The sequence below is a fragment of the Lissotriton helveticus genome, chromosome 5_1 (genome assembly GCF_964261635.1).
Source record: "Lissotriton helveticus chromosome 5_1, aLisHel1.1, whole genome shotgun sequence".
In the NCBI taxonomy this organism is placed as follows: domain Eukaryota; kingdom Metazoa; phylum Chordata; class Amphibia; order Caudata; family Salamandridae; genus Lissotriton; species Lissotriton helveticus.
This window is the reverse complement of record NC_136065.1, coordinates 2,000,754,273-2,000,766,319: the sequence shown is the minus strand read 5'-3', so window position 1 is coordinate 2,000,766,319 and position 12,047 is coordinate 2,000,754,273. Positions and strand designations below refer to the sequence as shown.

The 12,047-nt window shown below is 49.7% G+C and overlaps 1 protein-coding gene across 1 annotated transcript in view; it reads right to left on the bottom strand.

The window, feature by feature from the left end:
- Window positions 1-12,047, bottom strand: part of LOC144756155 (E3 ubiquitin-protein ligase TRIM39-like) — a 261,144-nt gene that overhangs the window by 211,031 nt on the left and 38,066 nt on the right. Inside the window, exon 2 of the mRNA XM_078645733.1 lies at window positions 9,928-10,023. Within this exon, the coding sequence (XP_078501859.1) occupies window positions 9,928-10,023 (96 nt within the window). The remainder of the gene's footprint in view (window positions 1-9,927; window positions 10,024-12,047) is intronic.

The window sequence follows — 12,047 nt, the reverse complement described above, 5'->3', positions numbered from 1 at the left end:
CCAGCAACAGCCCCCTCAGGATCCTGGAAGAGAACAACATTCATGGGGACCCAGCCCCATTTTTATACTGTGAAATCCTTTGTTTCAGGGTGCAGGGTGGGGAGAAACCAGTCGCAGCTGGTTCTGGAGCACTCTTGATGGCCCAACCACCCATTTCATTCACTGGGGAGGCTAGGGTCGTTAGACACACCACAGGGGGGCGGAGCCAGCATTGTGTGGGGAAAACCCAGCCCATCCAGGACACAGGTACACTCCTCCCACACATCACTCATGCTAATCTCACACTCACCACCGGGCAGACCCATCCAGACTTCCTGGAGCCTGGCATGCCAGCCAGCTCCAGCCAATCACGCTCCAGCACCCTCACAGCACACATACATCAATGTCCAGAAGTAGCACTTCCCTTCTAGACACATACAAGCCACACATACCATCGTGCAGCATTCATTCTCACGAGTTCACACATACTAAACTCGAGCCTGCACTCCCCACACATCAGGAACTACCAGGGACACACACATTCCCCATGCATTCCTATGGGAGGGCAGGCCAGCCATGCTACACGCATGCACTTTCACTCTGGGACCCAGGGAAAAGTGCGCAGAGACCCAAAAATCACTAACACAGGGTCACACATAAAAGCAAAAAGTTTAGGGGTGAACCTGCCCTACGGGCCAAGTCCAACAGTGACCGATCCCACATTTTGAAATAGTCATCAGTGTCTTGGCAGAGGCTTTCCTTAACATGGGGTATCTTCAGTGCCCACGGCTGTATTATTATTGGGCCTGGACGCCTAGTGGATTGGATGCCAAAAACCGCCAAAACGTTGGAGTGGTCTGAAATACCTTGTGCCAGATTTGTGGAATCAGTGAAAACGTTTAGGTCTCGGGCATGAGTAAACAGGTAATCAATCCGTGATTGACTGCCATGGACACCCGACTGATGTGTGTAGTGTGTGTGATGAGTGTGACCACCTCCATACATCCACCACCCCCAGGGCATCTACGAATCCCTGAAGTTGTGAGCCGTGCGCTGGGCCAGGTCTAGGCGGGTGTCAGTCTCGTAGGCAGTCAAATTAAAGTCTCCCCCCAGTATTAGCGATCCTACTGGTAGGGCCAACATCAGTGCCCCCAAGTCCTGCAATGTTAGGCGCTGCAGTCCAGGCAGGGGGTACACTGAAACGACATTGATCACCCTTCCTTCTTACATACCCGTGGTTGCTGCATATCTACCCTGCACGTCTACCGAGGTGTTCTGTACCACTTAAGGACAGCCCTTGCGCAGGAGTATACCAACCCCTCTAGAGCCCGTTGTAAATTCGGAGTGCACGATCATGCAGTAACCCTTCCTATTCAGTGCCATGCAGGAATTCCCTATCAAGTTAGTCTCCTGTAACAATACCATGTCGAGGGCAAGTCGTTGAATAAATCGCAGGACAATATCCAACAGACCGTTTATCCCCGCCCCAGCGCCATCAGAATACAGCACTTATGCAACCAATATGACAAATCGGACGTCCCTGCCTGCCACCCCAATGTTAACGTTCAGAGCGGAACCAAAGCAATCAAGATGCATGACAATGTCACAAGACACATTACCCATGTCGACAGAAGTAATGCCTAGTGAAATATTAGCTGTCCAAAGATTATCTCTCCCCGATGCAAGAAACCAAAAAACCCTCCAACAAGTCCACCCCACACCCCCAACTCCTGTTGAAATCCCCACCCCTGCCCTGCCTCCCTACACAATGGGACAAGAACCACCCGCCATCCCCAACATGCAGAGTGCCTGTCGCCCACCCTTAAACAACTTCAGGGAATGTGAGCAACTCCACCCCCAGAACAATTGTAAGTACAACACAGACTGCACAGAGCCCGCGTGGGGGGGGGGGGGGTCGCTCCTTTAAACGTCTGGCACCCCAACTCTGGAATGCTCTGCCTCGGTCTCTGCAGAAGACAGATAATCTTCTTGCCTTCAGAAAAGATCTCAAAACATGGCTGTTTGGACAATAATTTCATCTAGTCCTCTTGCTTGGTGCCTGCTTGGTCTGATAGTGCCGGGACACTCTTGTTGAGTAGCTGAGCGTTTTATAAAACCCGCGTAGCATAACATAACAACATAACAGACTCCACCCAGGCCCCACCGCCCCCTAATTAACTTAGATCTGGGTACAATCTGGGCCAGCACAGAAAAATCTTTGGCCTATTCCTTAACGTTCATCCGGACCTTCAGGCCCTCCCAGCTGCAATATAAGCTTCGATCAAGGTTCAAGTGCAGAGCACACCCATCGCTCTACCGTCAGATTACTCATGTGGGTACCCTTCGCCCTGGAAATGTCGAGCAAATCAACGTCAGACCACAGTTTTAGCGCCCTCCTGTTTGGCCCTGAGAGTCTGAGTCAGAATGCGAAGGGGAACGTCTTTGGTGTCGCCAATCTTCTGCTCCATCGTCTGCAGAGGGGGTCTTGCTTGACTTCTGTTTAACAGTGCCCCATCCCTCAAGCCAGTCCCAGGTCTCCTCTGACCTCGTAAAAAAAACATGATTTACCATTAGCTTCAACTCTGAGTTTGGCCGGGAACAACATAGCATATTTAATCTCCTGGTCCCTAAGGGCGTGTTTCACCTTCAAAATACTGCGCCGTTGTTTCTGTACACTCCGGGTAAAATCGGTGAAGAATGATATTTTGCTATTCTCGAAGCTCAATGGTGGGGGCCCCTTTCGCAGTCTGCAGGATAACATTGCGGTCCCGAAAATTAAACACCTGGGCCAGGAGCGGCTGTGGGAGTGCCCCGGGCTTTGGGCACGCCTCCCCCCAGAACTCGAAGAGCACATTCTATGGAAAAACAGTTGGAAAGTCCAGGTGGTTGCAGATGCTTGAGAACAAGTTCCTCAATGAACAGATCGACGGCCTGCCCTTCCGCGTGCTCCGGCACGCCAAGAATGCGAATGTTGATGCGCCGCATTCTACCTTTATAGTCATCCAGTTGCAGCACCATCGCCTCATGAGAAGAGTGCAACTCTATCACCTGTCTTTTAAGGAGCGCTGTATCCATAATCAGTTCCTTGGTAGTGTTCTCTACTGTGCTCACTCGCTTCTCCATTTTTTTCATATCTTCTCGGATCAAAGCCACCTCCGTAGCCACTGTATCTATCCGGGTCTCGAGGGAGTGCCTTACCATCGTGATGGCCACAGGATATCTTTTTTTATGGGTTCTGCATTGTCGCTCGAGGCTGCCATCTCACCTTGTTCTTCGCCCTGTTTCTTTTGCCAGGCAAATTTGTCCAACTTGGCCTGCACAGCCGCATGGTTGCTGCGCCCAAACGCCATAGTGTGCCTATCACACTGGTCGCCACTCACTGTGGGGTCGCTCTCGTTACTCCCCGCCGCCCACAGTGGATAATACCACTCGGCCTGTTGGTTTTGGCAAACAGCACCCTGTCCGTCCAAAAGGTTAACCACCTCACTGCGACCACTGCCCCACCGCTGTGACCAAACCGTCTTGAGCTGGGCGATCTTCATGCGCTTCCGCTATGAGCAGCTCGATCTTTGTGAGGGAGAGGTACCTCTGCACTTCCCAGTGCTCACTGTGATCTTGCAACACCCCTCTGTATCAGTGCTTCGTCCGAACTGAGTGCCTGTCGTGAAGGGTCAATCGCACAACAGTGTCACCGGGCCTCCCTAACACCGCAGGCCCAGACTCGTTCAAGGCTGCAGCAGCACACACCTTCTGGCCGTGGGGTGATGTTCCCCGCCCTCCCCCGTCTATTATCCCCCAGACAGTCCACTGGATCTGCTAGACCCCTATAGGAAGTGTCACTGGGCCTCGGACCGCCGTCAGCTGTGCAGCTCCCTAATGGCAGCAACATTCAGTAGATCTCACCCAAGGGGCGGCCGCTCTATCCGCATAAGGCCTCCAGTATCCAATTCCTCCACAAGCCCCCACCTGGGCCCCTGACCTGCTAGGATGCTCGGGTGGTTTCAAATCCGCCAAGCGCCGGGTCTACAGGTGGGGGACCTCGCTCAAATGTGTGCTCCCTGGAAACTCTGCCCTGCAGCAGCGGAGTGTGGCCTCTACGAGCAGCCTCCACCTATCCGTTCGTGCTCGAGCGCCGGTTCCGTCACTTTTGGCCGATGCAGGGCAGTAGATTGCCGTCAGGGCGAACAGCGATGCACAGACAGCCGTCCCGGCCCACGCTAGTTCCAGTCCTTCGCACCAGACTTGATGTGTGCACTCAAGCCGCCCAGAGTCACTTCCAGACGAAGGGACGTCCTCGGAGGAGCAGGCGCACGGAACCCTACGTCAGCAACAATACAGATTTTCTTCAAAATCAGTCCACAGCTCCTAACTCCTCCACAGCAGGTAGCGAACTCCTCGGGGCGACGATTCGGCCAGGGGGATCTCAGATTAGATGGATATTGCAGGAGTGGCGCTCTGGAGCTAAGCTATTGATCGCCCATTTCCGACAGCAGTTGGCCACGCTCCCCCCGAATCCAACAATTTTTAACCTTTATGTTGCACCACTTGCGACAATCATCAAAAGTGCGGGCTTTCACCTGGCGTCTTCCGCTTGGGACACCCAAATTGTGGTGTCACCGGCAAAGCCTGAAAACCACTCAGGCATGGCACGCAGAACTTGCATGAGCAATGTAAGTGGATGGATTACAACTACCTTAAATTAAATGCCATTAAAACTGAGGTCATCCTTTTTGGTAACAACCCCTCCCTCTGGACGCCGAAATGGTGGCCACCTGAACTGGACTCACTTCCTGAGCCCGTAAATAAAGAAAAAAATCTAGGCGCCCTGATAGATAAAGAACTGAAGTTTAGAGACCAAGTTAATAAAATTACATCAGGCTCTTTCTTTTCGTTAAGGCTCCTAAAAAAGATTGAAACGTTCTTGCCCCCTGAACTTCTGAGAATGGCTATCAGCGCATTGGTTCTTACTAAGATAGACTACTCTATCTTACTCTCGCAGTGGGTCTTGAAATGAGGCTCGCAGCTTTGCCAAAACGGTGCTGCCCGGTTCCTCTTCAAAATTCCCAAACATGAATCGGCAAGAGGAACCATCAGGAAACTACACTGGCTGCCGGTTAAAAAACGATGCAGGTTTAAGGCTCTCTGCCTGGCCTATAAAGCATTGCATGGACTGGGGCCAGCCCATTCCAGAGGGAAACTCAATTGGTACATCCAAGCTAGGACACTACACTCAGGCTCCCCATGAACCTGATTGTGCCTTCTTTCAGAGAACTAACTGGGGTGGAAAGAGCTTCTTCAGGGTCACAACGGTGCTCTGGAACAGCCTCCCAATGACACTGAAAGCTGCTCCCTATGTACTTACTTTTAGAAAAGCCTTAAAGACCTGGTTGTTCCCACAGGAGATATAAAGCTCCCAGCCCTGGCCAAACTTGCTGCGGACATCTATTTCAGCAACTTTATCTGTTCCTACAGTGCCAAGACATCTATCGGTAGTAGTTGAGCTTTATAAATAAACTAGCAGCCCGTCCCGACGTTGTCCGGGGGCAATACAGCTACCAGGAAGTCCCTTACCTGGTGTCATCCTCGGGGGCTGGCTCAGCCCCACGGGCCCCCACTGTCGCCGCCGCTCTCTTTAGCATTGCGGAGATTGCACTGAACCGGGTGTCGGTTCCACGCTCCTCCCCGCGCTCTTGGTCGGACGGCAGCTTACAGCTACCAGGAGCTCCCTTACCTCACCTGGTGTCGTTTCCTTGCTCCTCCCTGCGCTCTTGTCCCTTAACCTGGTGTCGGTTCCGTGCTTCTGGCCGGACGCCCGAACGCCGCGTTACTTTTCCCACGGCACCACTTTCGCCACAGCTCTTGCACATTTCACTGAACCGGGAGTCAGTTCCGCGCTCCTCCCCGTGCCACGCCCACAAGCCATCGCGTATACGCCGCGTTATGCGCCCATGACGCCGTATGCTGTGTTCTATCACTGTATGCATACGCCTAAGGACTACTTTTCCCCTAACGTTCTCCCCCCCCCTTAATGTATATGGTGTGGTGCTATAGCCTATGTCCATCTCGTGGACCTCCCCTTCCCAACGCTGTATTGGGTGTTGTGATTGGTGGTGTAGTTTTGGAGTTTACCCGCCTCAAAGGTTCCCAGTTCTCGCTTTATAATAGTAGTATAGATAAATAAAATAAATAAATTATAGAAAAAAGATTTTAAAAAGGCTAAACCTTCACAAATGTTTTATTCCTGGCTTTATGCATGGGCATTTAGAGTTTAAATTCCTCTGCTGTGAACACGGCACTCTGAAATCTTCTCCTATGCCTCAAGCACCAACATAGCTCTTTCCTTTACAGGAACACAGCAGCAAAAAAACACTTCCACTGAGCTTAGGCTGTAATTCACCACCCAGTCCTGTAAAAGGGTTCCCCTTTAATAATTCAATAAGGCCGAAATATATGTCGGCTACCCTGTGCAGAAGCTATATACATGGCAGTCTGAGCAGGATTGTATCTACTGATGAATAGGTTGATCGACACATGATGGCAGTTCGGTGCATATGCAATGTATGCTCAGTACAGTTCTACACTTCTTCCAATCATGTGGTTGTAAGCACCTATAAGACTAACAATGGTCGGCAGCTTCAACCACATTAACAGTGATAATACAGCACTGTTGATATAGAATGACCAAGTGTTTAAATCAGATTACTGAAAAAATCCAGTCCTTGTAGGTAACTTTTCAAAAATTGGGTACATGATAAGTAATAGGAGTGGATGGCTGATGGATCTGCAATTCAAAATAATAGTACGTGAGATAATTAGAAATTATTTTCACGGAAATAACAGGTGACGTAGAGATATGCCGCGATTGCTTACCTTCTGAACAAGCATTGAAAATGCAATAGGTCTCGCAATAACGCGAGTCTGAACTATTAGCATTGTAAATGATTATGCCCTTTATTTTTGCGTTCTGGTTTTTGGAACATAAATAAAAGGCTTTGCCATCTACAAGGCCTATAGCTTAAATTTGCGTTAAAACAAGACCTATTGCATTGCAATGGTGGTGGTGCTGCTGAGTTTTCTCTGAATCTGCACCCACAATCTGCACCCACAATGTGTGAGTGGCTTTGCTTGTGTGAGTGGCGTTGCGTGTGTGAGTGGCGTTGCGTGGGTGAGTGGCGTTGCGTGGGTGAGTGGCGTTGCGTGGGTGAGTGGCGTTGCGTGGGTGAGTGGCGTTGCGCGGGTGAGTGGCGTTGCGCGTGTGAGTGGCGTTGCGCGTGTGAGTGGCGTTGCGCGTGTGAGTGGCGTTGCGCGTGTGAGTGGCGTTGCGCGTGTGAGTGGCGTTGCGCGCGTGAGTGGCGTTGCGCGCGTGAGTGGCGTTGCGCGCGTGAGTGGCGTTGCGCGCGTGAGTGGCGTTGCGCGCGTGAGTGGCGTTGCATGCGTGAGTGGCGTTGCGTGAGTGGCGTTGCGTGCGTGAGTGGCGTTGCGTGCGTGGCGTTGCGTGCGTGAGTGGCATTGCGCGTGTGAGTGGCGTTGCGCATGTGAGTGGCGTTGCGTGCGTGAGTGGCGTTGCGTGCGTGGCGTTGCGTGCGTGAGTGGCGTTGCGCGTGTGAGTGGCGTTGCGCGTGTGAGTGGCGTTGCGCGTGTGAGTGGCGTTGCGCGTGTGAGTGGCGTTGCGCGCGTGAGTGGCGTTGCGTGCGTGAGTGGCGTTGCGTGCGTGCGTGAGTGGCGTTGCGTGCGTGAGTGGCGTTGCGCGTGTGAGTGGCGTTGCGCGTGTGAGTGGCGTTGCGCGTGTGAGTGGCGTTGCGCGCGTGAGTGGCGTTGCGCGCGTGAGTGGCGTTGCGTGCGTGAGTGGCGTTGCGCGCGTGAGTGGCGTTGCGCGTGTGAGTGGCGTTGCGCGTGTGAGTGGCGTTGCGTGGATGAGTGGCGTTGCGTGGATGAGTGGCGTTGCGTGGGTGAGTGGGGTTGCGTGGATGAGTGGGGTTGCGTGGGTGAGTGGCGTTGCATGTGTGAGTGGCGTTGCGTGGATGAGTGGCGTTGCGTGGATGAGTGGGGTTGCTTAGATGAGTGGTGTTGCGTGGATGAGTGGTGTTGCGTGGGTGAGTGGCGTTGCTTGGGTGAGTGGCGTTGCTTGGGTGAGTGGCGTTGCTTGGGTGAGTGGCGTTGCGTGCGTGAGTGGCGTTGCGTGCATGAGTGGCGTTGCGTGCATGAGTGGCGTTGCGCGCGTGAGTGGCGTTGCGTGGATGAGTGGCGTTGCGTGGGTGAGTGGGGTTGCGTGGATGAGTGGGGTTGCGTGGGTGAGTGGGGTTGCGTGGGTGAGTGGGGTTGCGTGGGTGAGTGGGGTTGCGTGGGTGAGTGGGGTTGCGTGGGTGAGTGGCGTTGCGTGTGTGAGTGGCGTTGCGTGGATGAGTGGCATTGCGTGGATGAGTGGGGTTGCTTAGATGAGTGGTGTTGCGTGGATGAGTGGTGTTGCGTGGATGAGTGGTGTTGCGTGGATGAGTGGGGTTGCTTGGGTGAGTGGGGTTGCTTGGGTGAGTGGCGTTGCGTGGGTGAGTGTGGTGTTGCGTGGATGATAGTGGGCTTGCGTGGGTGTGAGTGGCGTTGCGTGTCTGTAAGTGTTGCTGTGTGGGTGAAAGTGGCACAGAGCCTTTGATGTGGCCTGGTGCAGGAGAAATGCTGCTGCTGCTAATTAAATACAAGAGCGGCCGGGAAGCGGCCAGGAAACACAAGTACCGCCGGCCACATAATTAGGGGAGGAGAAGCCGCACAGCACACGCTGGGAGAAGTCCTTTGATGTGCTGTGCGGCCGCGATGCGCGCTCTGTGCTGGGTGAGGGGGGAGGGCCATTAACCTGAACTCGCGGCAAGATCAAACGAAGGGTGGGAGGGACATTGAGGAACAGGAACAGATGGCCATGAAAGTGTATGGGCCAAAAGCGTGTGCCTGTACGTGCACTCGAAGAAAACGCCACGAAAAAAGCGGTGGTTTGACAATCAGTTCGAGCACTTGAATTCTCCCCATTTCCCATTCCTTCGGAATGGTAAAGGACGAGACCTAAAAAGGTATCTACTGCATCTGGGTTTTATGATTGGCCATTTGCACTCACGTGCACCACTGGGTGGATTTACGCCACAGGAGGATGGAACTATCCTTAAGGTTCCTTAAAACAGGGGTCTCAAACGTATACCTCGGAGCAACTGGCAGCTCGCCCTGGAACAAGCTCCCTGTAGTGCAGCAGAGGACTGTTAGTAATTCAGAGGGTCTAGCCACTTTAAAAACTGTATTTATAGGGGAGTTTAACTTTATTTACATTCTTAACTCCACATCTACTTATTTTGCAGATATATGTAGACATGGAGTTAAGGATAGTAAATCTACACTTACTTAAACCCACATAATTTAATGCTATTGTATGAGTCAATATTCTTAATACGATATTTTGTTATGACAGGTGATCACTACTAGTAATCTTGCAAGGTGATGCCACTATAATGATTGTACTTGACGTGGTCACTACTGTAACAATGGCCAAAGCCATTAGTAGATCGGGAATATTTTCACTGATCAAAAGTAGCTCTCGTTATAGCAAAGGATAGAGGCCCCTGCCTTACCATGTAGTGATGCACTTTAATAATATCCTTGTCACCATCACCCCTTGCACTGTAGTCACCTCTCCAGAGAAGATCTCAAAGCACAAATCAGGGAAACAGTTACTCACCTTTACGCAACATCCGATCAAAAACTCTCGAAAACCCTGGGGTCTTAAAGTGACTTTATGCCATTATATGTGTGGATGCTGCAGGTGATAGTTTCAAAGTACAGTCAAGGAAACCCAAATCTAGGTATGGCAGACCCCTGAAATTTATTCTTTGATCTTGTTGTTAACCTGTAACGCAAGACAATGTTTGCAGTGCTTGCTCCACGCTAATGGTATATCAATTACTTTTCTCTTACCTGCAGTTGTGTCACTTTCGTCTCTTCTTTGCGATGCAGTTCTAGCGAATCCTCCAGCTCTTTCTTCATACAGTCTAGATAACTTTGAAACTTCTCCTAAAAGAAAAACATATTATGCAGCTATCCTTCAGAGATTTATAAACATAATTTATATTTGTCTTTTAATTAAGATGTATGTTATTGCCAAAGGTACACAAAGATGCCTTTTGTACGTTATCGGAGCAATGCATCCCAAAGCTTGCCGGAAGGGTACGCTAACTAGGCAGTAACTTCTATGGCATGTTATCTTGGCAGTACATCTGAAATTAGATCTGGGTAGTAATTCTGTAAGCCATACGCCCTGGCAAACACCTCTCAGGGCATGCTGTCCTGGGCAATTAACTAAAGTTATTCATCAAAATAGGATTTTTATTTTTTTAATTACTGGCACGCTTTTAGGTGCCAGATTTCTTGCATACGAATGCCGATGATAGGCATTTTATTAGGCACATGATTTATCATGACATGTTTAGTGATTGGGAAAGGAATTTTGAGGATGTATTCTCTACAGAATTTATGATGTTTGATGTGTAATCAAAGATTAGCCGATAGTTTGCTGTACTTGACTTGTAAATAAATATGGAGTGTAGGATTGCCCCCCTCCAGGAGTCTGGTATTTACTCATTTTCTAAGGCACTTATACATTGGCATCATTTTTGTTGACCAGAAGGTGGGGCTTGTTTTAAAAGGTTTGTCTGAGGTGGGCCATTGGGTCCTGGAGCTCCCTCTGCACAGCATTTTAGTATTATTTTTTTAATTGGTTTTCTTTATAAGCCGTCAAGATGTTGTCACTCTGCTCTTTGCAGCTTTCCCCCAAATTGATGATGATTTTCCTTTTTTGCTTGCCAAACCTCTTTTTTATTGTCTTAGCTTCTTGCATTGCGCCACTTGTGTTAAATCACATGATTTTTTCTTTCACACTAGTAATTCTCAGTTGATCTTTTTTTTTTGCTCTGTTTGAGGGTCTGAGTGACAGCGTCTGATTGGTAACGCGGGCGCTCCGGAAATGGCCGAAGGGCCAGTAGCCGAGTTCAAGCTGTGGGCTGCTTTTTACGGCAGCCTGGGGGCAGTCTGGGGGCTGCCTGTGCAGTTAGGATGCTGCCAGATGCCCAGTGGGTGCCTGAGTGGCCTTTTTAGAGGCAGATGGGCGGAGGCAATACTCCCTTTCTCTTGATGGAGGCCCATTAATCCCTTCGCTGCTAGGCCTTTTCCCCCCCTGTGCTGAGCCTAATTTTGGCTTTTTGGGGTAGCGCGCGCTTAGGCCCCTGTAACCTTTTGACTACATAAGGTATCCACGCCAAATTTGCGTGTTTTTCTTCCAACATCGTGGGGATTCTAAAGGTACCCAGGGTTTGTGAATTCCCCTGGAGGGGTCCCAGAAATTAGCCAAAATGTGAAAAACGGGCTGCAAATTAAAGCGTCTGGGTTTTTCCCTGCAAATGTTATCAAAAGAGGGTTTGTGGGGCTGAAATCAACATTTTCCCAGCTTTTAGGGAATGAAAGAATTTTGTCAGAAAACCAACATTCTTTACACAGTTTTGGCATTTTCTGGGACATAGCCTATTTTTGCTATTTTTTGTGCTTTCAACCTCCTTCCAGTTAATGGTAGAAATAGGTGTGAAAGCAATAATGGATCCTGGAAAGTTAAACATTTTAGAAAAGTAGACAAAATTCTGAATTCAGCAAGGGGTCATTTGTGTAGTTCAGTTCAGTTCAATAAGATTTTATTTTGATGATTAAAAACCATCATAAAAATACATGTATACATTTAAAATACAATTAAACAATATTTCTGAACAATTACTTTAGACACAGCTTCATAAAATGGGAATATACAAAGTTGTAAAAAAACACATTGCAATATGCACATAATCATAAATTCCATTAATTCATTAACATTAATAGTCACCTCTTGTATTTCTTAAACTAACAGCTACTCTGAGGAAATTCATAATAAAACACAGGGTTCTCGTGTCTCTTTGTAAAAAAAAGTAATGCAGGCTTAGCCTGACAAAACTTTTTCTCCTTTAAAATTTCCACCAAAAATTTCCGTCGGGGTTACCGATAAAATTAACATAACA